Source organism: Rana temporaria, chromosome 10 (genome assembly GCF_905171775.1).
Source record: "Rana temporaria chromosome 10, aRanTem1.1, whole genome shotgun sequence".
Classification (NCBI taxonomy): Eukaryota; Metazoa; Chordata; class Amphibia; order Anura; family Ranidae; genus Rana; species Rana temporaria.
In genome coordinates, this window is record NC_053498.1 from 97,668,399 (window position 1) to 97,691,098 (window position 22,700).

The 22,700-nt window shown below is 42.6% G+C and overlaps 1 protein-coding gene across 4 annotated transcripts in view; it reads right to left on the bottom strand.

Moving 5' to 3' along the window:
* The window catches only part of LOC120915362 (myosin-binding protein C, fast-type-like), a 186,188-nt gene that overhangs the window by 86,345 nt on the left and 77,143 nt on the right, over window positions 1–22,700 (bottom strand). For all 4 annotated transcript variants that reach the window (XM_040325789.1, XM_040325788.1, XM_040325791.1 and 1 more), the window contains 4 exons: window positions 19,620–19,688; window positions 9,722–9,930; window positions 3,839–3,971; window positions 1,169–1,293 (listed from right to left, as the gene is read on the bottom strand). In XM_040325789.1, coding sequence (XP_040181723.1) covers window positions 1,169–1,293; window positions 3,839–3,971; window positions 9,722–9,930; window positions 19,620–19,688 — 536 coding nt within the window. The remainder of the gene's footprint in view (window positions 1–1,168; window positions 1,294–3,838; window positions 3,972–9,721; window positions 9,931–19,619; window positions 19,689–22,700) is intronic.

Consider the following 22,700-nt stretch of genomic DNA (forward strand, 5'->3'; position numbering starts at 1 on the left):
AGTACCTGATTAGAGCTCTGGGCTCTAATAGGCGTCCTGATTAGAGCCATGAGCTCTAATAGGCGTCCTGATTTGAGCTGTGGGCTCTAATAGGCTTCCAAATTGGTAAACAGCGGGCCCAATGCTCTGCGTTCACTGTTTACACAGTGTTGTGTTAGGGAAGCAAATAAATCACTTCCCTAACACTTACCCACCTCTCAGTCAATCAGGTGAACCTTGTCTGGTTACCTGTCACCTGATTGGCTGAAGTGAAAGGCACTGAGATTGGACTCCTATTATGTGTCCAATCATAGCAGAAGAGGACCGGAGAAGACATCAAGGACAGGGAGGAAGCATAGAGGACAACACCGTGACCCAAGACAGGTAAGTGCCGGGCGGGGAGGCCCACTGGCAGCATTTGATGGGTCACACTGGCGGCAATTGATGGGGCACAATGGCGGCAATTAATGCGGCACACTGGCGGCAATTGTTGGGGCACACTGGCGGCAATTGATGGAGCAAACTGGCGGCAATTGATGGGCACACTAGCGGAAATTGATGGTGCAAACTGGCGAAAATTGATAGGGCAAACTGGTGGTAATTTATAGGGCACACTGGCGGTAATGGGGCACACTGGCAGCAATTGATGGTTACAGTAGCTGTGTTTGATGGCACAGTGGCTGTGCTTAATGGGCACAGTGGCTGCGCTTGATGGTACAGTGGCAGCATTTAATGGGCACAGTGGTGGCAATTTATGGGTACAGTGGCTGTGTTTGATGGGCACAGTGGCTGTGCTTGATGACACAGTGGCAGCGTTTAATGGGCACAGTGGTGGCAATTTATGGGTACAGTGGCTGCGTTTGATGGCACAGTGGCTGCGTTTTATGGGCACAGTGGCTGCATTTGATGGGCACAGTGGCTGCAATTGATGTTTTTTTTTCCAGTTTGTTTGCGCCGCCCAAAAAAATTTGAGCACCAGCCATCACTGTCAGTTATATGCATCCAAGTTAACACACTCCTCTGCCACCATTCAATGCAATGCATTTAGACTGTAAGATTTTGTCGATGCAGATGTAGAAAGACATATAACTCTAATCTAGGTAACTATTCCATACATGAAAGCAAAGGATTCATTGATTTTAAGACATTTTTACAAGTAAAATGTCTATCGTAGCTATTTGAACCTTACCTTTAACATAAAGTTCAGTTGTAGACCTATCATCACCAACTACACACGCGTATTCAGCATCATCTGCCAGGCTAGATTTGTTGATTGTGAGCACTCTTTTGAGACCAACATTCTCAAATACATATCTATAAATATAAAAGAAATGCATGGTCCCATTTTAAATTGAAAAGTCTTCTTGACAAACAGGGTGTTTTACTTTTACTTTCTCACCAAAAGTAAATTTAGGTGTGTAAACATGGCCATACACTATACAATAGGAGGAAACAACTGTCTAGCCAATCACTCTGTATCCAATCAGGCAGGCCCTTATACTACATAGTTGATGGTAGATCTAAAGGAGATTGTACAATTAGATTGTATAGTGTATGGTGAACTGTTATCTCATCTCCTGTACACTTCAAAGTGCCAAATGAAATATCTATACAACATGGAAAATTACTAGTTGCGCTTTCAGTGCCATTAATTGTTAACAGTACATCAAACACAGAAGCAAACACACATTTTTCCATGTGAAGAAATTAGGGGCAAATGCTGTAAAATGCACAGTAAAAAACATGCAACCCACACAATGCACCAAAATGTCCCATTAACCACATATAGTGCAGCCAATTGAAATCACCAGGCTGCCCTATGCGTGTCACAGGAAAAACGAGACACAAAACGTACTTGTACTTGTAAAAAGATGGCCATACACTATGCAATCTGATTGTATTTTGTGTATTAAGTGGAAAGGGTGATCCCTGATTGATTACATTTCATTTAAAAAAGGTGCACATGGAAATGGGCAAGTAGGTAGGAGGGTGATGATGCAGGGTGTGTGCTAATGAGGTCTGCTGGTGAACTTCTTCCTGTATCATGACCTCTAGTCTGATCAGGAAGTAAGACATTACAAATGGATATGTCTGGAAACATGGATAAGGACAAGCTAGAATATCTTCTAAATGTGCTCCGTTTAGAATATATTCTCTATTTTTGCAGCCAGTGCTGTCACCTGCACCGACACATGCACACTGTACTCTGAATGGATGTCATACTGAGAATGCCGTCCCCTCAGAGTGCTAAGCCAAGATCATGGCTTCTGTGCACAAGCCTCTAGAGAAGGGGTCCTCAAACTAAGGCTCGTGGGCCAGATATGGCCCGCCAGGGTGATTTACCCAGCCCGCGGACTGGACTGCCCCTTTAAGATCGCAGCACTCCCCTATGCTACCTTAATTATACAAGACTAGAAACATGACAGGTTCGGACAAAGGGTGGGACCTTTTGAGTTAAGAAGCTGGTGATTAGTTATTAGGCAGCAGGGCGGTCCCAGCAATTAATCACCTGCCTTTCACTTGCAAAGTCACACCCTTTGTCCGGACCAGCCATGCTTTGCATCTTGTGTGATTAAGATAGAAGAGGGGAGGGAAGGTGCTGCGATGTTATAGAAGAGGCAATGTAATACCGCTGGAGGGCTCTGTAATGGGGGATCTGTTATGTAGGGGTCTGTGATGGGGGATCTGTGATATGGGGGATCTGTTATGGAGGGCTCTGTGTTGAGGGAGTCTGTAATGGGGGCATTCTGTGATGGGGGCTCTGTGTTAGGGAGTCTGTGATGGGGGATCTGTTTTGGCGGGATATGTGATGGGGGATGTGTTATTGGGGAAGTTTGTGATGGGTGAGTCTGTGATGGGGGGATCTGTGATGGGGGATCTGTTATTTGTGGCTCTGTGTTGTGGGAGTCTGTGATGAGGGAATCTGAATTTGGGGCACTGGGTTGGGAAGTATGTGATGGGGGGATCTGTGATGGAGGGCACTGTGTCTGGGGAGTCTGTGATGGGGGAATCTGTTATTTGGGACTCTGTGTTGGGGGATTCAGTAATGGGGGGATCTGTGATGGAGGGCTCTGTGTTGGGGAGTCTGTGATGGGGGAGTCTGTGATGGTGTAGTCTGTGATGGAGGGGGGACTGTGATGGGGCTCTGTGATGGGGCTTTGTGATGGGGGATCTAAGATGGGGTGGATCTGTTATGGAGGGCTCTGTGTTGGGGATAGTCTGTACTGGGGGATCTGTGATGGGGGAAGTCTATGATGGAGGATCTATGATGGGGTGGATTTGTTATGGAGGGCTCTGTGATGTGGGATCTGTGATGGGGGGGTCTGTTATGGGGGAGTCTGCGATGAGGGGGATCTGTGATGGGAGATCTGTGTTGGGGGGATATGTGATGGAGGGCTCTGTGTCTGGCAAATCTGTAATGGGGGGATCTGTTATGGAGGGTTTTCTGTTGGAGGAGTCTGTAATGGGCGGGTTCTGTGTTGGAAAAGTCTGTAATGGGAGATCTGTGATGGGGGCTGTGTGTTGGGGGGAGTCTGTGATGGAGAGGAGTCTGTGATGGGAAAGGGGGGGGGGGTTCTGTGATGAGGTGATTCTGTGAAATACTAATGTTTATGTTGATTAAAATTGTTCTTTATTTTAAATATTGTATCATTTTTTACCAGTTTTCTTGCACGACAAATAAGATGTGTGCATAGGAATTTGTTCATATTTTTTCAAACTATTGTCCAGCCCCCCAACAGGCTTAGGGACTGTGTACTGGCCTCCTGTTTAAAAAGTTTGAGAACCCCTGCTCTAGAGTGAGTCAATTTGAATAGATAAATACAATTCTCATAGTTTAGTCACATTCACATTCACTTACTTGGCACTAGGTTTTATCACTTGCCCATTCTTCATCCATTTAACAGGCAGGTCAGGGTTTGTCAACTCTACTTCCAGTTTAATCTTCTGACCTTTGTCTACTGTATAGCAGTTATCTAATCTTTTTTTAAATGCTGCACAAGAAAAAAAAGTTATATGGTTAATATGTCTTAAATCTAGACATCTGTATGTAGAGACATAGACAACAGACAGTAGTCCAATTCCAGCTACCAATCATGTTTTTTACCTGATGTGCCATTAACTTTATGCATTTCTACTGTATGCTTTGATTGTGCCCATCTACGAACATTAAAGACCACCATGGAACAAGTGGCATACCAGGGTTAAAAGGAACCCAATAAACCTTACTAATTGGACCAAGCAGCATGTACAAAACAAAGCTTTATTGAAAAAATATATATAAAAATCATGCAAAAAGGTCAGTGCTAAAAGAAAAAAAACTCAATCCTCCATCACTCTAAGATTATAAAGATAAGGTTTTCTAGTCACCACGGCAGCTGCTTGCATGGCATTCATACCTCCCACTGCTGGACAAAGTAGGAATTAATAGATTAAAGAGACCATAGGACTAAACACAGGTGAAAAAACACCTATCATGTGTAGGACAAACATAACAAATGTACTCCCATGCCAGGCAGTCCCCACTAGGGTCTCTACATAAAAAGTCACTAAGGATTGGACTCAGTATGATAGATAATGGAAAAAAAAAAAACCGGCTGCCAAGCACATACTGTACACTATCTTACGAAAAGAATTGGGAAGCCTACATTTACATGCACATGAACTTTAATGGCATCCCAGTCTGTAAAGTTCAATATTGCATTGGCCCACCCTTTGCAGCTATAACTGCTATAACTCTTCTGGGAAGGATGTCCACAAGGTTTAGGATTGTGACTATGGGAATGTTTGACCATTCTTCCAGAAGTGCATTTGTGAGGTCATGCAATGATGTTTTAGGACACACTCCTAAACCTTGTGGACAGCCTTCCCAGAAGAGTTGAAGCTGTTATAGCTGCAAAGGGTGGGCCAACTCAATATCGAACCCTACGGACTAAGATGCCATTAAAGTTCAGGTGCGTGTATAGGCAGGTGTCCCAATACTTTTGGTAATATTGTGTATGTATGGAACTTTATTAGATCATAGGAAGAATCTCGAGTAGGCCAAATAGCTGTGACACCAATTGGAACAGTTGACCATTCCAGTAAAGTCCATATAGCTCCCTAAGTCCAAACTAGGAAGCACCTCACAATGTACAGTTAAGCCACCCCCATCACCATCAACTGGGGAATACGTGAACGCTGCAACATCTACAGCCTTCTGGGTGGCAATATCAGGTGCAGCTAATGCCGCCTGGATCCCTCATCTGCTTCTGTAGCATGCTTTCCAAGCTTAGCCATGGAGACGAGTGCAGAAACAGTATCCACTGAGCATGCGCAGGCCTTTGCGGCTGGCGTGCGTGGTGGCACTCTCTCCTCTACATGTGAGGGTTGAAAGAGTTACTGCTCAGCATTAACTGTACATGGCGAGGTGCTTCCTAGTCTAGCCTTATGGGCTCTCCTGGCATGGGAGTACTGTACATTTGTTACATTTGTCCTACATATGATAGGTGGTTTTTCACCTATGTTTAGTCCCATTGGTCAGACCACCCACACCTGGTCTTTAATCTATTAATTCTTACTTGGTTCAACAGTGTGAGGTGTGAATACATGTGTGAGCCATGCAAGCAGCTGCTGTGGTGACTAGACAATGTTGTCTTCCTAATATTAGAGTGGTGGAGGATTGTTTTTTTTGTTTTTGTTTTTTTTAGCTTTGATTTTTTTGCATGATTATTATATCATCTTTTTCAATGAAGTTTTGTTTTGTACATGCTGCTTGGTCCGATTATTAATGCCCTGTTGGGTTCCTTTCAGCCTTGGGATGCCTTTTGAATTATTGAATTGCTTGGATCACACCAACTGAGCTCTTGGTGAGCCAGAGGAAAACTGGCTGATGGTAAGTTGTTTCATTTCTTACATTTCATAATATACCACTAAGTGAGGTCCTTGGCGGTTTTAGTTTTTTCTTTAGTTGGTGCACCATGGAACAAGTACCTTTCTGTGCAGAATACTGATCTCATAGCACTAAGTAGTCTAATCTGCCCTGCAGATGTTTTTATCTGCAAGTTTTTCCTGAGTCTGAAATCTTAAAGCACAATTAGGCTCACAGGTAAAAAATGTGCTGTAGCACTTAATTATAGCTGCATATGCATTAGGGTTTATCAAATCTGTCTGGGTTCGATTCATAGTGGGTTTGTCAAATCATGCAAGTCCAAACAATTAAAATGTAATCACTTGCCAGCCGCCTGAGTGCCAATTCACACTCAATGTCAGACATTACATGTGATTTACACTGCACTGTTGTGCAGATCACATGCGATGTCTATGCAATGCAAATTTAACCACACAGATTGTGATATGCGAACTGATCTGGGGGTGTTATTAACTTTCTATTGACACCTGCATTAGTTCGCATAGGGCAGTGTGAACTGCCTGTGAGTTCTATGAGATGCGGGAACCGACACTGGAATCGTGCTGGTTCCCGCATCGCGCTGGTGTGAACCGCCACTAACTGGGAATGTACGTCATATATTTGACCTTAAATACCAGGGTTATGGCTGCAGCTAGATGCCATAACTCCAGTATCAGTCTTTCCCTTAGGCCCCTTTCACACTGGGGTGTTTTTCAAGCTTTATTCGAGCGTTAATCGAGCGAAGCCTCATCTGCAATCCCAATGTGCTGGTAAAGCACCACTAAGACCCTAACGTTTTAGGGCGTTTTTGAAGTGCCTCAGTGTGAAAGGGTAAGGCGTTTTTACAGCACTTTCGATTAATTTCAATGGAGAGGGGCATTTTTGGAGCGTTTTTTTTCAGCGCCCAAAAGCTGCTCCAAAGATGCTGCTTGCAGGACTTTTCTCAACGCCCCACCAGTGCAACGCCTCAGTGTGAAAGGGTAAGGCGTTTTTACATCGCTTTCAATTAATTTCAATGGAGAGGGGCATTTTTGGAGCGTTTTTTTTCAGCGCCCAAAAGCTGCTCCAAAGATGCTGCTTGCAGGACTTTTCTCAACGCCCCACCAGTGCAACGCCTCAGTGTGAAAGGGTAAGGCGTTTTTACATCGCTTTCAATTAATTTCAATGGAGAGGGGCATTTTTGGAGCGTTTTTTTCAGCGCCCAATAGCTGCTCCAAAGATGCTGCTAGCAGGACTCAGTGTGAAAGGGTCCATTGAGATGCATGGAGAGCATTTTATGAGCGTTTTAATAGAGCTATTTTTAACTCTAAAACGCTGTAAAAATGCTTCAGTGTGAAAGGGGTCTTAAATGGCTTTCTGATAAAAGTAATCCCAGCAGTGGATTTGCTGCAAGATCACTTCTAGAAGCGACGGAAGAGATGCCCCCCCCCCCCCCGCCGGTGGCTGGTTGCTTTGTTAACCGGAACCTATTACAAGTAGGAGAATCTGTTGATATTGATTTATAGTGCTTAAGCTGATTATTATTGTGCAGCCATATTCTTTAGTGAGTGTGGAGTGTTAATGATGATTTAGGGATGCTCACAACCTGAAGTGTATTCATTCACTTTATGAACTGTGCCACAGGTGTTGCCAATAATTACAAAAATAGTGCAGCTGCCATCTCTGTGAAGAGACTCACCTAGGTTATGATAAATAATGAAACAGTGCTTTCATCACTCAAAATTTTGCGAACAAAAACACAATAAATTCATCAACCACTATCCAGTGAGATTAACAAACAAAAATAAAATAGTAATAAAAAAATTCAAATAAGTTAAAATTTTATAACCTAATAAAGCGTCCAACAGTGCTTGAAAGTACAAATAATAAAAAGTGCAATCAATATTTTAATCAAAGTGTCATATGCTTTAATTAAGTTCAGAGTCTGATGCTAAAAATATTATGCAGCAAATAATTTCTTCTCCCACATTCATAAAGTGTCCAGTGGAAAAAACATATTATAAAGTGCACAAAGAATCCCAATGGCCAGATTTCCTTGTTAAACACCACCAAGAATAGTCACAATTCTCACCAAACACTAGCTAGAAATATTTGCTGGTGACCATAAAAACCAGCAAAAAGCTCATCCACTTCTGTCTCGGGGAGCATAGCAATATCACTTGTTTTATTAAATCACAAGATACAGCTTACACCAAGAACCAATCAGAAGGAAGAAAAAGGAAAGCTCCACCTAGTGTCGTTACCGACACTAGTGCACAGCGCAATAATCTTAGACCGGCCGGCTCCAGCCGCACTTCCTGGCTGCGAGCACAGACCCAACTAGCATTGTGATGCCACGTCCATCCCCAATGTATTTTATTTATTTGTTTATTGCTATTGTAATATTTAGACTACTGGATAGTGGTTGATGAATTTGTTGTGATTTTGTTAGCACAATTTTAAGTGGTGATATTCCGAATGCTCTGGTGAAAGTTGGAGTTATTGGCACAAATATATATATTATTACTACAATACTGTATATTATATGAACTAGTGGAACTTTGGGTTAAAACTTTAGATAGGCGGTTGCACCAGGGTTAGATTCTGAAGCCCAATGTGTAAACACAATAGACACTGGCATGACTGGGGTAATAATACTATCCCTCCAGCATCAAGATTATCTGTGTCCTCCTATAGGTGTGGTTGCCTCACATAATTGGGCTTCTTTCATACAGCACTATCAGTGGGTTGCGTCAGAACAGGGTCTGCCTGGGAGAAGTGGTGGGGCTATTTTTCAAAAGTCTCAATGCCATACCAGAGAGAAGCCTAGATATTTCAGACATGTTTTGGCTTTGTCTACTGTGGATGGTGCATGGCTTGCCTTAAAAAGTAAACTGTAGCATTAATAGGAAGCTCGATTTCCATCTTATGCAATAGACCGGCAAGGTTCTCGGGTAAGGTGTAAAGTACTGCAACCTCACAATAGTGTCAGTAAAGGGATTGAAAAATTATCTGAAAATCACAGCCCTGAAATTCCAGTCTGTTTTTATCATGTGTGGTTTTAAGGAGCCGGACCCTTGTGCTGTATTAATGGAGTCTGATAGCATCCCCTGGATGTCCATTTTGATCACTAGTTTAATCAAACTAAGCCTTTTCATGGGGAGCTCCAGAGAAGATTAATTGAAAATTGCATTACTGTTTATTGCAAGCCTTCTATAGTTTTTAATGGGCCCCCAGGTGTAGGTTAGGTCTCCTATCTTGATTTTCAGAATCTTCAGGTGGTCATCTTATTGCCTCTCCAAGGTGTTCAATATCCTTTTATGTAACCTTCAATTGGTAGTAATATTATTACAGCGGGATTCAGGGAAGCAAGCTTGTTCCTTGGTTTTCCTTGACATCTTGTCAAATGCCCCCTGAAATCCCCAGGGTCTTGCACATGTCTTTTACAGGATGTATGGTAGCAGTAGCCGTGGGCACCATCTTAGCTTACTCTGGCTGTGCATTTGCAGGAACGGGGACTTGCAAGCACAATATTTTGTCTCTAGCTGCGTAAAGACCCAGGTCTTTGGTGAGTCAGAGGTTTCCTAGAAAGCAGTCATCAGTGGGCTTTGTGAATGCCCCCCCCCCCCAGCATGGAATAATATCTTAATGTCAGTTGTACATACATTTTCTGATAATTGTCATGCCTTCTCCATCCAATCACTAGCCAATCTGATATAATTTAGTGATTCAGGGGGTATGAAATATTATGCAACTTTACAACAGTAGCTACCTATATATTTCTCCCTCACTCAATTTGGAAAATAAACAAAACATAGTCAGGTTGGCAATTCATCCCCCAAAAAATAATAGCCAGCATTATTCCCAGGTAAATACCGTCACTTTTCTTAATTTGCACTTTCTTCTTCTTCAGGTGCTTGAGCATGCCTCTCAAGTCGGTGACACCATGTTGAAAACAAATTTTTTCATACTCGCTTGGCTTAGCATTTTTCAATATTTCCCAGACATGAGGAGGAATACTATCCATTGGATCCTCGTCTCCTTTTTTCTTTTGTTTTTCCGCTTGTTCTTTCTTTTCCCTCTCTCTGCATTCAGTGAAAATAAACTACTGTTAATAACTCAAATGGATCCAACAATGATGGCTAGCAGCCTTGCTTCAAAACAAAGTCTGATTTCTATGCTGGTAGTTTTAAGTGTCAGATGTTACAGAAGCCCTTTTCTCTATCAATGCATGCAGGTGGAAAATCAGGAGGAATGTTTTCCTCCCCATGCAAATGTATCTGCTAAGAAACATGACTACTTCAATAACTTCCCTCATTAGGTAAGTCTGCTTGTGACTACTGCATGGTGAGTACCATTCTTTGCCATGAATGGTGCAAATCAGTGCCAAAGTATTTAAATAAAATAGAAGATAAATGTTGATTAGGGATGAGCTTCGAGTTAGAATCGAACTCATGTTCGACTCAAACATTGCCTGTTCGCCTGTTTGGCGAACAACGAACAATTAGGGGTGTTCGCGGCAAATTCGAAAAGCCGCGGGAACACCCTGTTAAAGTCTATGGGAGAAATCTAAAGTGCTAATTTTAAAGGCTAATATGCAAGTTATTGTCCTAAAAAGTGTTTGGGGACCTGGGTCATGTCCCAGGGGACATGTATTAATGCAAAAAAAGTTTTAAAAACGGACGTTTTTTCGGGAGCAGTGAATTTAATAATGCTTAAAGTGAAACAATAAAAGTGAAATATTACTTTACATTTCGTAGCTAGGGGGGGTGTAAAGTTAGCATGTGAAATAGCGCATGTTCCAGTACATAGAACTGTCTCTGCACAAAGTGTCATTTCTGAAAGGAAAAAAAGTATTTTAAAACCGGACTTGCAGCTATAATGAATTGTCGGCTCTAGCAATTCAGAGCGAATTCATTCATAAAAAAAAATAGCGTGGGGGTCCCCCCAAATTCCATTATCAGGCCCTTAAGGTCTGGAATGGATGTTAAGGGGAACCCCGCCGCTAATTTAAAAAAAAATGACGTGGGGTTCCCCCCAAATATCCATTCCAGACCCTTCAGGTCTGGTGTGGATTTTAAGGGGAACTCCACCCCAAATAAAAAAAAATGACGTGGAGTTCCCCCAAAAATTCACACCAGACCCCTTATTCGAGCACGTTAACCTGGCCGGCCGCAAAAAAGAGGGGGGACAGAGTGCGGCCCCCCCTCTCCTGAACCGTACCAGGCCACATGCCCTCAACATGGGGAGGATGTCCCCATGTTGATGGCGACAAGGGCCTCATCCCCACAACCCTTGCCCGGTGGTTGTGGGGGTCTGCGGGCGGGGGGCTTATCAGAATCTGGAAGACCCCTTTAACAAAGGGGACACCACAGATCCTGGCCCCCCCATGTGAACTGTCAATGGGGTACATTGTACCCCTACCATTTCACAAAGGAAGTGTAAATAGTTGGAAAAAACACACACACACACACACACTGTAGAAAAAAGTCCTTTATTAACCCCCCTGGCGGTATTCCCGAGTCTGACTCAGGGTTAAATTTTTCAGCTACGATCAATAACCCCGAGTCAGACTCGGGCTCGCCTCGCTGGATCCACAGGCAGTGTTTACTTACCTTGTCCCTGGATCCAGCGATGCCACCGTGCTGTGTGAGCGAGCGGGTCCTCGCTTGATTCACACAGTGCCTCTGTGTGCCGTCGATCTCCGTTCCCTGCTACGTTATGACGCACGGGAGCGGAGAACGGCACCAAATTCAAAAAGGTAAACAAACACCTTACATACAGTATACTGTAATCTTATAGATTACAGTACTGTATGTAAAACATACACACCCCCTTGTCCCTAGTGGTCTGCCTAGTGCCCTACATGTCCTTTTATATAATAAAAACTGTTCTTTCTGCCTGCAAACTGTAGATTGTCCATAGCAACCAAAAGTGTCCCTTTATGTCAAAAATGGTTTTAGAGCGGCTAGAAAACAGCGATAATAATTTATAATCACTTGCAGAATTGTGCGATAGCGATTTGTGGGGAAATTCGTCATAAAAAATAAAAGTAATGACAGCGACAATTCTGCAACTGAGCAAATTTCAGTGATTTTGAGTTGATTACATTATTGAATAATTTTTATTATAATTATATTATTATTTGTTACAATTATTTATAATTATTTATTATATTATAATTTATAATTTTGTTTTTAAATAAGTTTCATACCCGGGATGCCTACTAGACTCTTGTTTGGTCAGATTTAAATGAGTTATTCCTAAGAATTACTGGCCTACAGTATAAAACGCGAAATTTCCTTGCAAATAATGGTACCGCTTTCAGCACCTTTTTTCTGAAATAATCATACCGCCAGGGAGGTTAATAAAAAAAAAAAAAAAAAAAAACGCCAGCAGGGATAATCCACTCGTTCCCGGCTTCCTGCTCCAACGTTGTCTGTATCCAGCGACGGGTGCGGGTGATCTCCGGTCCAGCGATGAGAAGATCCATCCAGAGCGCAGCATCGCCGTCCTCCTCTCACCGCTGGACACAGCCCAGCGAATGACGCGGCTGAAGCTGTGACATTTCTTATATAGGGGAGGCGGGACAACCCGTCACGTGACCCCACCCCCTCTGACACACCCTCTGCTACGTCACTGGGGAAGCCCAGTCTTCCCTCTTGCTGGGCTTCTCCAGGTTAACGTGCTCGGATAAGGGGTCTGGTGTGAATTTTTGGGGGAACTCCACGCCATTTTTTTTTTTTAATTTGGGGTGGAGTTCCCCTTAAAATCCACACCAGACCTGAAGGGTCTGGAATGGATATTTGGGGGGAACCCCACGTCATTTTTTTTTTAAATTAACGGCGGGGTTCCCCTTAATATCCATTCCAGACCTGAAGAGCCTGGTAATGGAATTTGGGGGGACCCCCACGCTATTTTTTTTTATGAATGAATTCGCCAGAGCCGACAATTCATTATAGCCGCAAGTCCGGTTTTAAATGCCTTTTTTCCTTTCAGAAATTACACTTTGTGCAGGGACAGTTCTATGTACTAGAAACATGCGATATTTCACATGCTAACTTTACACCCCCCCCCCTAGGTACGAAATTTAAAGTAATATTTCACTTTTATTGTTTCACTTTTAGCATTATTAAATTCACTGCTCCCGAAAAAATATCCGTTTTTAAAACTTTTCTTTGCATTGATACATGTTCCCTGGGACAGGACCCAGGTCCCCAAACTCTTTTTAGGACAATAACTTGCATATTAGCCTTTAAAATTAGCACTTTAGATTTCAAATGTTCGAGTCCCATAGACTTTAACAGGGTTCTAAAGTTTACACAAACTTCTGGTGTAAACCGAACAGGGGGGTGTTCGGCTCATCCCTAATGTTGACCTCTAAGTTTAGTTGATAGTTATGTTTTTGGGGTTAACTAGTCTAAAAGGTTAAGGGTTGATAGACAATTAGGCTAAAGGTCAGGGATTAGGGAGGTATTTTCAAGGGTTCAGAATAAGTGTTAAGGTAAAGACATTTTTTTCATTATACTATTTCTTGTGAATTACTATAAAATCGTTTAGACATTAACAAGATAGTAAAGAAAAGCAAACTTTGAGCAAGTGTGTTCTTTATCACAGAAACTATTAATCAAGGATTCATACCTTTCACATAGATACCTGCCACAGATAGAACCTACCGACCAGTATGGCATGGCAAATTGGCAAATAAATGCCATATTAAACGTTCTTGAAAATGTTTTGATAAAATATGTATATTCATACTCAATGAAAAAATACTGAATAACAATTCCCATTATAGTAAACATGCCATTAGCACATAAAATGCGTACAGTATGTGCCTTCAAGTGGGAAGGAGATATAATGTAAAGTTTAGGAGATATGCATATAAATAATAAAAAGAAAGTTCCTGGGCTATCATTTGGAACCTCTGGCTTCAATACTTCACTGATTTACTGATCCTGAAAAGTTGTGCCGATCAGAAGTTCCTCAGTTCCTAGCACTAATAAACCCCAAACAAAAAAACAAAAAAATACTTTCAAACCTATTAATGCTTTAAATGTGGTGACTGCATTGGTTTCCTTTTTTGCACTGTTTTCCATTATTTGCACCCATTGATCTGGCCATTAATATACCGGTACATTTTGTCTCCACTCTGGATGGAGAAGCAAAAGGCACCTTTGGAAGCAGCATTGTCAATCTGGGAAGAGGGTAGTGTTAGGTACACTAGCAAATTTAGATCGACTTGACTAACAATTTCAAGAAAAACTTCAGCTAACACTCTTTAACCACTTCAGCCCCGGAGGATTTGGCTGCCAAATGACCAAACCACTTTTTGCGATTTGACACTGCGTCACTTTAACTGACAATTGCGTGGTCCTGCAACGTGGCTCCCAAACAAAATAGTTTTTTTCCCACAAACAGAGCTTTCTTTTGGTGGTATTTAATCACCTCTGCGTTTTTTTTTATTTTTTAACGCTATAAACAAAAATAGAGCGACAATTTAAAAAAATAAAAGCAATATTGTTTACTTTTTGCTATAATAAATATCCCCCAAAAATATATTAAAATTGTTTTTTTTACCTCAGCTTAGGCCAATACTTATTCTTCTACATAATTTTGGTAAAAAAAAAATCTCAATAAGCGTATACTGATTGGTTTTCGCAGAAGTTATAGCATCTACAAAATAGTGGTAGTTTTATGGCATTTTTATTATTATAATTTTTTTTACTAGTTATGGCGGCGATCTGCAAGTTTTATCCTGACCGCAGCATTATGGCGGACACATCAGACACTTTTGACGCTGTTTTTGCACTTATTAATGTGTAAATGACACTTGCAGTAATTGGGGTTAACCAGGAAGGGGTTAAGTGTGTCCTAGGGAGTTATACTAACTGTAACAGGGCGGGGCTTACTGTGACACAACACTAATTGCTGCTCCCTATAAGAGGGAGCAGATGATCAGTGTTGTGTCACTAGGCAGAACAGGGAGATACCTTGTTTACAAAGGCATTCCACCGTTCTGCCATTCCATGACACGATCGTGGGAAACCGGTGGACATCAAGTCCGCAGATCCCGCGGGCATGATCACAGAGGCTGCGGTGAGCTTGCATGCCCGCTAGGTGGCAGATTCAAAGCACCGTATATATACGTTGCTTTGCCTGCCCGTGCCATTCTGCCGACCTATAAGTGCGTGAGGCAGTTGGCAAGCGGTTAAAAAGGAGCTTGGTCTGGGCAAAACATTTTTTAATTCAGCAGCTACAAATAATGTAGCTGCTGACTTTTTTTTCAAAGATATTTTTTTTAATCTTAAGAAAAGAATTTACAACATTGTATATAATTTATACAATAAATATAAATTTAGTTAGTAGGAATACATTAGTAGGAACAGAAATACATACGTAGGAATATATTAACAGTTAAAAAGAAAGTGAAAAATATCAGAATGAGAAGGGTTGATCAATATAAGTATAAGAGTTTTTAAAAGTATCATCACAAGTGCAAAAGGAATCTATAAAAATTTGGAGGAAAGAAAGATGTAACCCAGGGGGGCCATATTTTCTAAAATGTGTGTAAATCATCACAAAGAATAGCAGGAAGTTTTCCGTTAGACATGTACCAATTGATTGTATTTTTAACCGATGAGGAATTCGGTGTAGAGGACCACCAAGCTTTTGCCAAAGTTTATTTGGCAGCAGTGAATAAGAATGTTAGGAAGCGGAATTGATCATTTGTAAAACTATTTGGTTTGAGATTTAGTAAGGCTTCTAGTGGGTCCTTGGGAAGCCAGTTACCATACATTGTAAAAATGATTAGGTATACAGTATGTCAGACCAAAATTGCTTTATTCTAGGACAATCCCACCATATATGTAAGAGGGTACCAATACTCAAGCATTTATCAGAGATTGTTGGTTTAAATTTGGCTAAGAGTTGGGGAACTAAATACCATCTCATTAGAAATGTATAGTTTGACTCTACTGCTGCTGTGTTGATAGAACAGTGGGATGTGGTTTTTCCCATTTTTGTTTCCAATGTTTTTCTGCTATAGGTTCACCAAGTTCACTTTCCCATTTACCGTAGTTATGTATGAAAGAAATATGCCCTGTACACACAATTGGACCTTTGCTCCGACCAAATTCACATCGGAATTCCGACGGAGGAAAAGAGAACATGTTCTCTATGTAATTGGAATTTATCGGAATATCCGATGGAAAAATTACGATGGGCATACACACGGTTGGAATTTCCGATGGAAAAAGACTGTCTACTTTTTCCATTGGAAATTCCGATCGTGTGTACAGGGCATTAGAGGTGTCTGTTTTTAAGTATAGATGATTATCTCATCGAGAGAAGCACTTTGGTAGTAGGGTCATGCATGTTTTCATAAATGTTCAAAAAGAGTGAGGCCCCATACACACCATAGAATCTATCCGCAGATAAATCCCATCAAATGGGTTTCTGCGGATAGATCCTATGGTGTGTACACGCCAACGGATATTTATCCGCAGATAAATCTCCCCTGGAATGGATTTCCAGCAGATAAATATTTGTCGACATGCACAGAATATCTATCTGCTGGAATCCATTCCAACAGATGGATCCGCTCGTCTGTACAGACTTACCGGATCCATCCGTCCAAAGGGATTCCCCGCACGCGCCGTAATGAATAGACGCATGCGTGGAATTCCTTATATGACAGCGTCGCGCCCGTCGCCGCGTCATAATAGCGGCGACGGCGCGACACGTCATCGGCAGAGGATTTCAGCGCGGATTTCAATGCGATGGTGTGTACACGCCATCGCATAGAAATCCTCTGAAATCTTAGAGAGGATTTATCCGCGGATACGGTCCGCTGAACCGTATTCGCGGATAAATCCTCTCGTGTGTATGGGGCCTGAGGGTTTTTAGACCTGAAGATGATCTTATAGTTTGGATTACGAAATGTTTAATTTGAAGGTATGTAGAAATTTCTGGATGAGGTAAGTCACGTGTTTGTTTTATGGAGGAAAGATTCAAAACTCCAGTGGAAGATCATATATTTTATAAAGTCCACCATTTGAATTGGAGGGGTTTATAGAATCCTGGTAAAAACATTGGGTTATGTATAACTAGTAATAGGGGCGCATAAGAGGACATAAGATTTTTCTCTAATTTTGTATGTATCCCATATTGATAGGGAATGGTTGATAATGGGGTTATCAATATATTACTGACATTTTTTTAGGAATCCAAAGATTAGCATCAATGTATATAGGGTCAAGCTGAGAGGCCTCTATGGAAATCCAGAGAGGAGGTTTTGGATAGTTATGGTAACCTGTAAGTTGTGCAACTTGAGCTGCTGAGTAATAAGCAGAAATATTTGCAACAGCCAAACCACCATTTTGTTTTGTCTGGAAAAGAGTTTCTCTGTTTATTCAAGGTTTATAATTTTGTCATATAAAGAAAAATATCATCTTTTGAATTGATTGTAGAATGTGGGAAGGAATTTTAATAAGTACTCTTAATAAGTAAATTACCGTATTTATCGGCGTATACCGCACACTTTTTTCCCCTTAAAATCAGGGGAAAATCGTGGGTGCGCGATATACACCGATACCCGCTTCCTGCGCTGTGTTTGAACCGGCCGCCGACATATACCGAGCGCAGTACACTCGGCCAGGCTCGGCTCCGCTCACGGTCACGCCCTGTGCGGCCTCATAGCCTTTATGCGAGAGGAGCCGAGCCTGACCGAGCGTGCCCGAGTATACTGCGCTCGGTATATGTCAGCGGCGGCGTTCAAACACAGCGCGTGAAGCGGGGATCGGCTCAACAACAGCGCGGGAGAAGCGGGGAGGACACCACTAGGGCTGCAGATGGACGCCAGACTGGAGAAGGCCGCCGATGGACGCCGGACAAGACACCAAAACTGTAAGTAATTAAAAAAAAAAAATCCAGGAATTTCTCTTCTACATTAGGGGTGCGCGCTATACGCCGGTGCGCGCTATAGGCAGATAAATACGGTAATTTAGGTAAAAAAAAATATTTTGAGCGATGATGTATTTGGGAGCGGTGATCAGTGTCGTGTCACACACAGCCCATCCCCCTACAGTTAGAACACATCCCTAGGACACACTTAACCCCTTCAGCGCCCCCTACTGGTTAACCCCTTCACTGCCAGTGTAATTTACACAGTAGGCAATGCATTTTTATAGCACTGATTGCTGTATAAATGACAATGGTCCCAAAATGGCATCAAAAGTGTCCGATGTGTCCGCCAAATTGTCGCAGTCACCATAAAAATTGCTGATCGCCGCCATTACTAGCAAAAAAAAAAAATATTAATAAAAATGCCATAAAACTATCCCCTATTTTGTAGACTCTATGGCCCAGATTCTCTAAGACTTACGACGGTGTATCTCCAGATACGCCGTCGTAAGTCCGAATGTGCGCCGTCCTATCTATGCGCCTGATTCATAAAATCAGTTACGCCTAAATTTGGCCAATATACGAGCGGCGTAAGTCTCCTACGCCGTCGTATCTTGGGTGCATATTTACGCTGGCTGCTACGTGGCGCTTCCGTTGATTTCCGCGTTGAATATGTAAATAAGCAAGAAACGCCGATTCATGAACGTACGTACGCCCGTCGCAATTAGTTACGCCGTTTACGTAAGACATACGCCGGCGTAAAGATAAAGCTGCTCTCTAGGTGGCGCAGCCCATGCAAGGTATGGACGTCGGAACAAGCGTATCTTTTTACGTTGTTTACGTAAGTCGTACGTAAATGGGGCAGTGCGTAGGTTAAATTCACGTCAAAGGCATTGAGCCGACGTATCTTAGGGCGTAATTTGGCGTGATACTGAGCATGCACCGTTCGTTCGGCCATGCATCTACATGGGGTCACGCTTAATTTAAATACAACACGCCCACGACCTGCCTACTTTGAAATATGCGCGCTTACGCCGTCCCATTTACGCTACGCTGCCGTAACTTAGGATGCAAGTGCTTTGTGAATACTGCACTTGCCTCTCTAAGTTGCGGCAACGTAGCGTAAATAAGATACGCTACGCCCGCACAAAGTTACGCCGCCCTACGTGAATCTGGGCCTATAACTTTTGTGCAATCCAATCAATAAATGCTTATTGCGATTTTTTTTTACCAAAAATATGTAGAAGAATACATATTGGCCTAAACTGAGAAAAAAATATATATATATTATTTGGGGATATTTTTTTTTTTTTTTTTTAAAGCGCTTTTTTTGTTTATATCGAAAAAAAAAAAAAACACAGAGGTAATCAAATAGCACCAAAAGAAAGTTCTATTTGTGGGAAAAAAGGACGTAAATTTTGTTTGGGAGCCACGTCACAATAGTCAGTTAAAGCAACGCAGTGCCGAATCACAAAAAGTGCTCTGGTCTTTGGGCAGCAAAATGGTCTGGGGCTGAAGTGGTTAAGGGAAGTATAAAAATAACAGAATTACCAGTCAGATAAACAGCTGAAAATATAGCAAAAAGTCTACACAAAGAAAACTAAGGCAGTGCCGCATCTAAAAATTGGTAAGCTGCAATGTGTGTTTCGTTTTAATGCCATTTTAATGTGGTATTTTAATGTGTTTAATGTGGTATTTTAATGTGTTTTTCGTTTTAATTTAATAATATACCAATATTTAATATTATATTGTACATCCCAAAGAACATATAAACACACCAAGCAGCAACACATTTGTGAACAGGTAAAATAAGGTTAAAACACATATTCCTACATTTTTGTCAGTTTGTATCCAAAAAAAAGTTTATTACGTTTTTTTGAGGAGGGCGCTGAAATCAAGTTCCCCAGCATCATCTCTTCTTTTACCATCTCCACTGGTTCTAAAGATAAAAACAAAGTAACATTAGCCATTTTTAAAGTTCTGGATTTAAAAATTCCAATCATGCAACATTATCAACCGGGCATACTAAAGGGCAAGCTTTAAAACACACTGGCCCAGATTCAGGTAGATCCGAGCAATATTTGCGTGGGCAAAGAGCAAATATTTTTCTCTGCGCCCACGCAAATATTGCGTTTTGCCCGCGATTCACGGAGCAGTTGCTCCGTAAATTGCGCGGGCGATATGCTAAACAGCCGGGCGTAAGGCTGCCTAATGTAAATGATCCCGCCGGGGGCGGGAATCATTTAAATTAGGCGCGCTCCCGCACCGAGCGAACAGCGCATGCTCCGTCGGGAAACTTTCCCGACGTGCATTGCGGCAAATGACGTCGCAAGGACGTCATTTGCTTCTAAGTGAACGTGAATGGCGTCCAGCGCTATTCACGAATCACTTACGTAAACGACGTGAAATTTAAATTTCACGAGCGGGAAGCGCAGCTATACTTTAGCATTGGCTGCCCCTGCTACAGCAGGAGCAACCTTGCGCTAAAGTTGCCGTACGGAAACTCCGTACCTTGCGTGCTCAGGGCCCGCGCAACTTTTGTGAATCGGTGGTAGTATGCAATTTGCATACTATACGCCGATCACAATGGCCGCGCCCCCTAGCGGCCAATGCAAGAATGCAGCCTGGGATGTGAAGGCATAAGGAGGCTTATGTCTGTCATATCCTAGGCTGCAGCCGGTGTAACGAGGTTCCTGAATCAGGAGCACTCGTTACACCGGAGCAAGTAAGCCCTTGCGCCGCGCAACCTATGGTTGCGCGGGCGCAAGTGCTTCTTGAATCTGGGCCATTGTATTATATTATTCCTGATGAGCACAACGATTCCTGGTGACTACATAGTGAGAGGAAGTGGCTAATTTACACAGTAAAATCCATGAAAACGTACTTCTGTTATATAATCATTAGTGATGAGCCGAGGTGGAGGCGCCGCCATCTTCAATAAGGGAATCAGGAAGTGAAGCCTTGCACTCTCACTGATCCCTGCTGTCTTCTGGGACATGTGTGTCTCCCAGAAGACAGCGGGGGGGGGGGGTGGAGGAGAAGCCAAACATGGCGTAGAACGCCGTGGATACTGCAGCGATCTATCTGCTCCCCCCTGAAAGGTGCTTTTTTTTGCTAGCACATGACATGAGACACAGGGAGGTTGGAGCGCATCTGCTTCCTTGTTGTTTCAGTTGGTGCGTGACGCGTGACTTCCACGTTACGTAGGGAGGGTTGCACCTCACGTGATATGTCACGTGCCGCGCCGGTGAGGTGCGGGGGTTGGGTTTCGTCTGCCCCCTTACCGTTGGTGCTGGCTGCGGGACGCGTAATCTAAACGTGATGAGTGACGTGCTGCGTCACAGGCAGCGCCCCCCCCGTGCTTTGGTCTCCAATCAGATTCAGACCTATTTGACACACCCCTTGGGTGTCCTGGGGCCAATCACCTCCAACTGTAGTGCAGTCTATATGGAGGCTTGAAATGCACCCCGGACGCCATTTTTGTGACCAGGAAGTGGTTGCTCACGGGATGGACACTTGGGGGAATGCCTCATCATTGTGGGGTCATATTGTGTATATATGTGTGGAGGGCAGCAGTGGAGGGACACCCCAGACGAAGCACCATGTTGCGAAACACGTCGGGAGACTCCACTGTTGCCTTTATACTTTGACAAGCGCTATTTTCATCTCCTAATGTAAGTGTTCCTACCTACATGTGCCCTTCTCTTTTCTCTTAAATATACCTTATCCGGTTCCACTGCCCAGCATCTTTTGGGTCACTACCCATAAGCACTTAGTATCAACATACCCTCTGTACAGTGGCTTGGTGTGTGAGACGTTGCGTGGGAACTGCAGCAGAGGATCCGGCCTTTACAGTAGTTTATACCATGTCTAGGTGACCCTTTGAACGTATGTTCTTTAGGATTCACTGTTTTCGGTAAGCCTCTCTTATGTTGGTGGTGGCCATCTTCACTTCACTCGTTTTTTTTTCAGATTTTGGGAGCACCTGCACCTTTATTTACAGTGGACTGTTTGCAAAATTCACTCATTTTTTTGCATACCAGAGACTTTTTTATATGTTTTTTCATACAGACATACGTCCATTGATTATTTCCATTTACTGTTGAACACTGGTGTATTTTCATTTGTTTAGCGCTACACTTTATATGTTGTTTAGTATTATCAAAGTAGATTTTCAGCCTCAGTGAGGACCTACTGTACATACAAGGTGTTGCTCACGTTCCCTCTTTACTTTCCAGTGACTGTGGCATCTCAACCTGTTTTGTCTGTTCTTTTAATGTGCCTTTTGAGCCTATAAAGATTATTCCTCTCTCTCTCCTTACTCACAAGGTTGCTGTTCTCGTCACCTATGGTTCTACGAGGCATGTTTCTGAGTTGGCTGCCCCAACTTGTAAGAAACCTGTTCCTGTTAAACTAGCCTCCTTGCTCCCTAAGTTGGTTTCTTCTCTTCACCTTTAACTGGACATTATTCTACCCTTTCTCTGTTCTGCTCCTTAGGAGATTTCCCTGTATTATTTGGAGGTGGTATGCAACATTCAAAATGTATCTCTCAGATACAGTCCTTTTTTGTCAGTCTGTCTCTCTCTTTGTCCTGCTTGACAGTCTCCATATGGGACAGCCAACGCCTCGTTCCACTTTTACTGGGAGGTTTCGAAAGCTCATCATTCAAGTTCATGGCCTCAAAGGCAAGTTTCCCTCTTTCCCCATCAGAATGAATGCTACAAGGTCAGTTAGAGCTTCTTGAACCTTCAGCATCAGGAATCTGTTTCACAGATTGCAGGGATGCCCCCTTGTTTTCTCTTCTTACTTTGGTTAAGTTTTTTTCCAGGTGAATGTTCAGGCCTTAGATAATACCAGCTTCTGTTATAAGGCTTTGTTTTCTGTTGCCCACCCTCAGTTAGATTGCTTATGCATGTCCCATTGTTTCAAAATACCCCTCTGTGTCCTATTA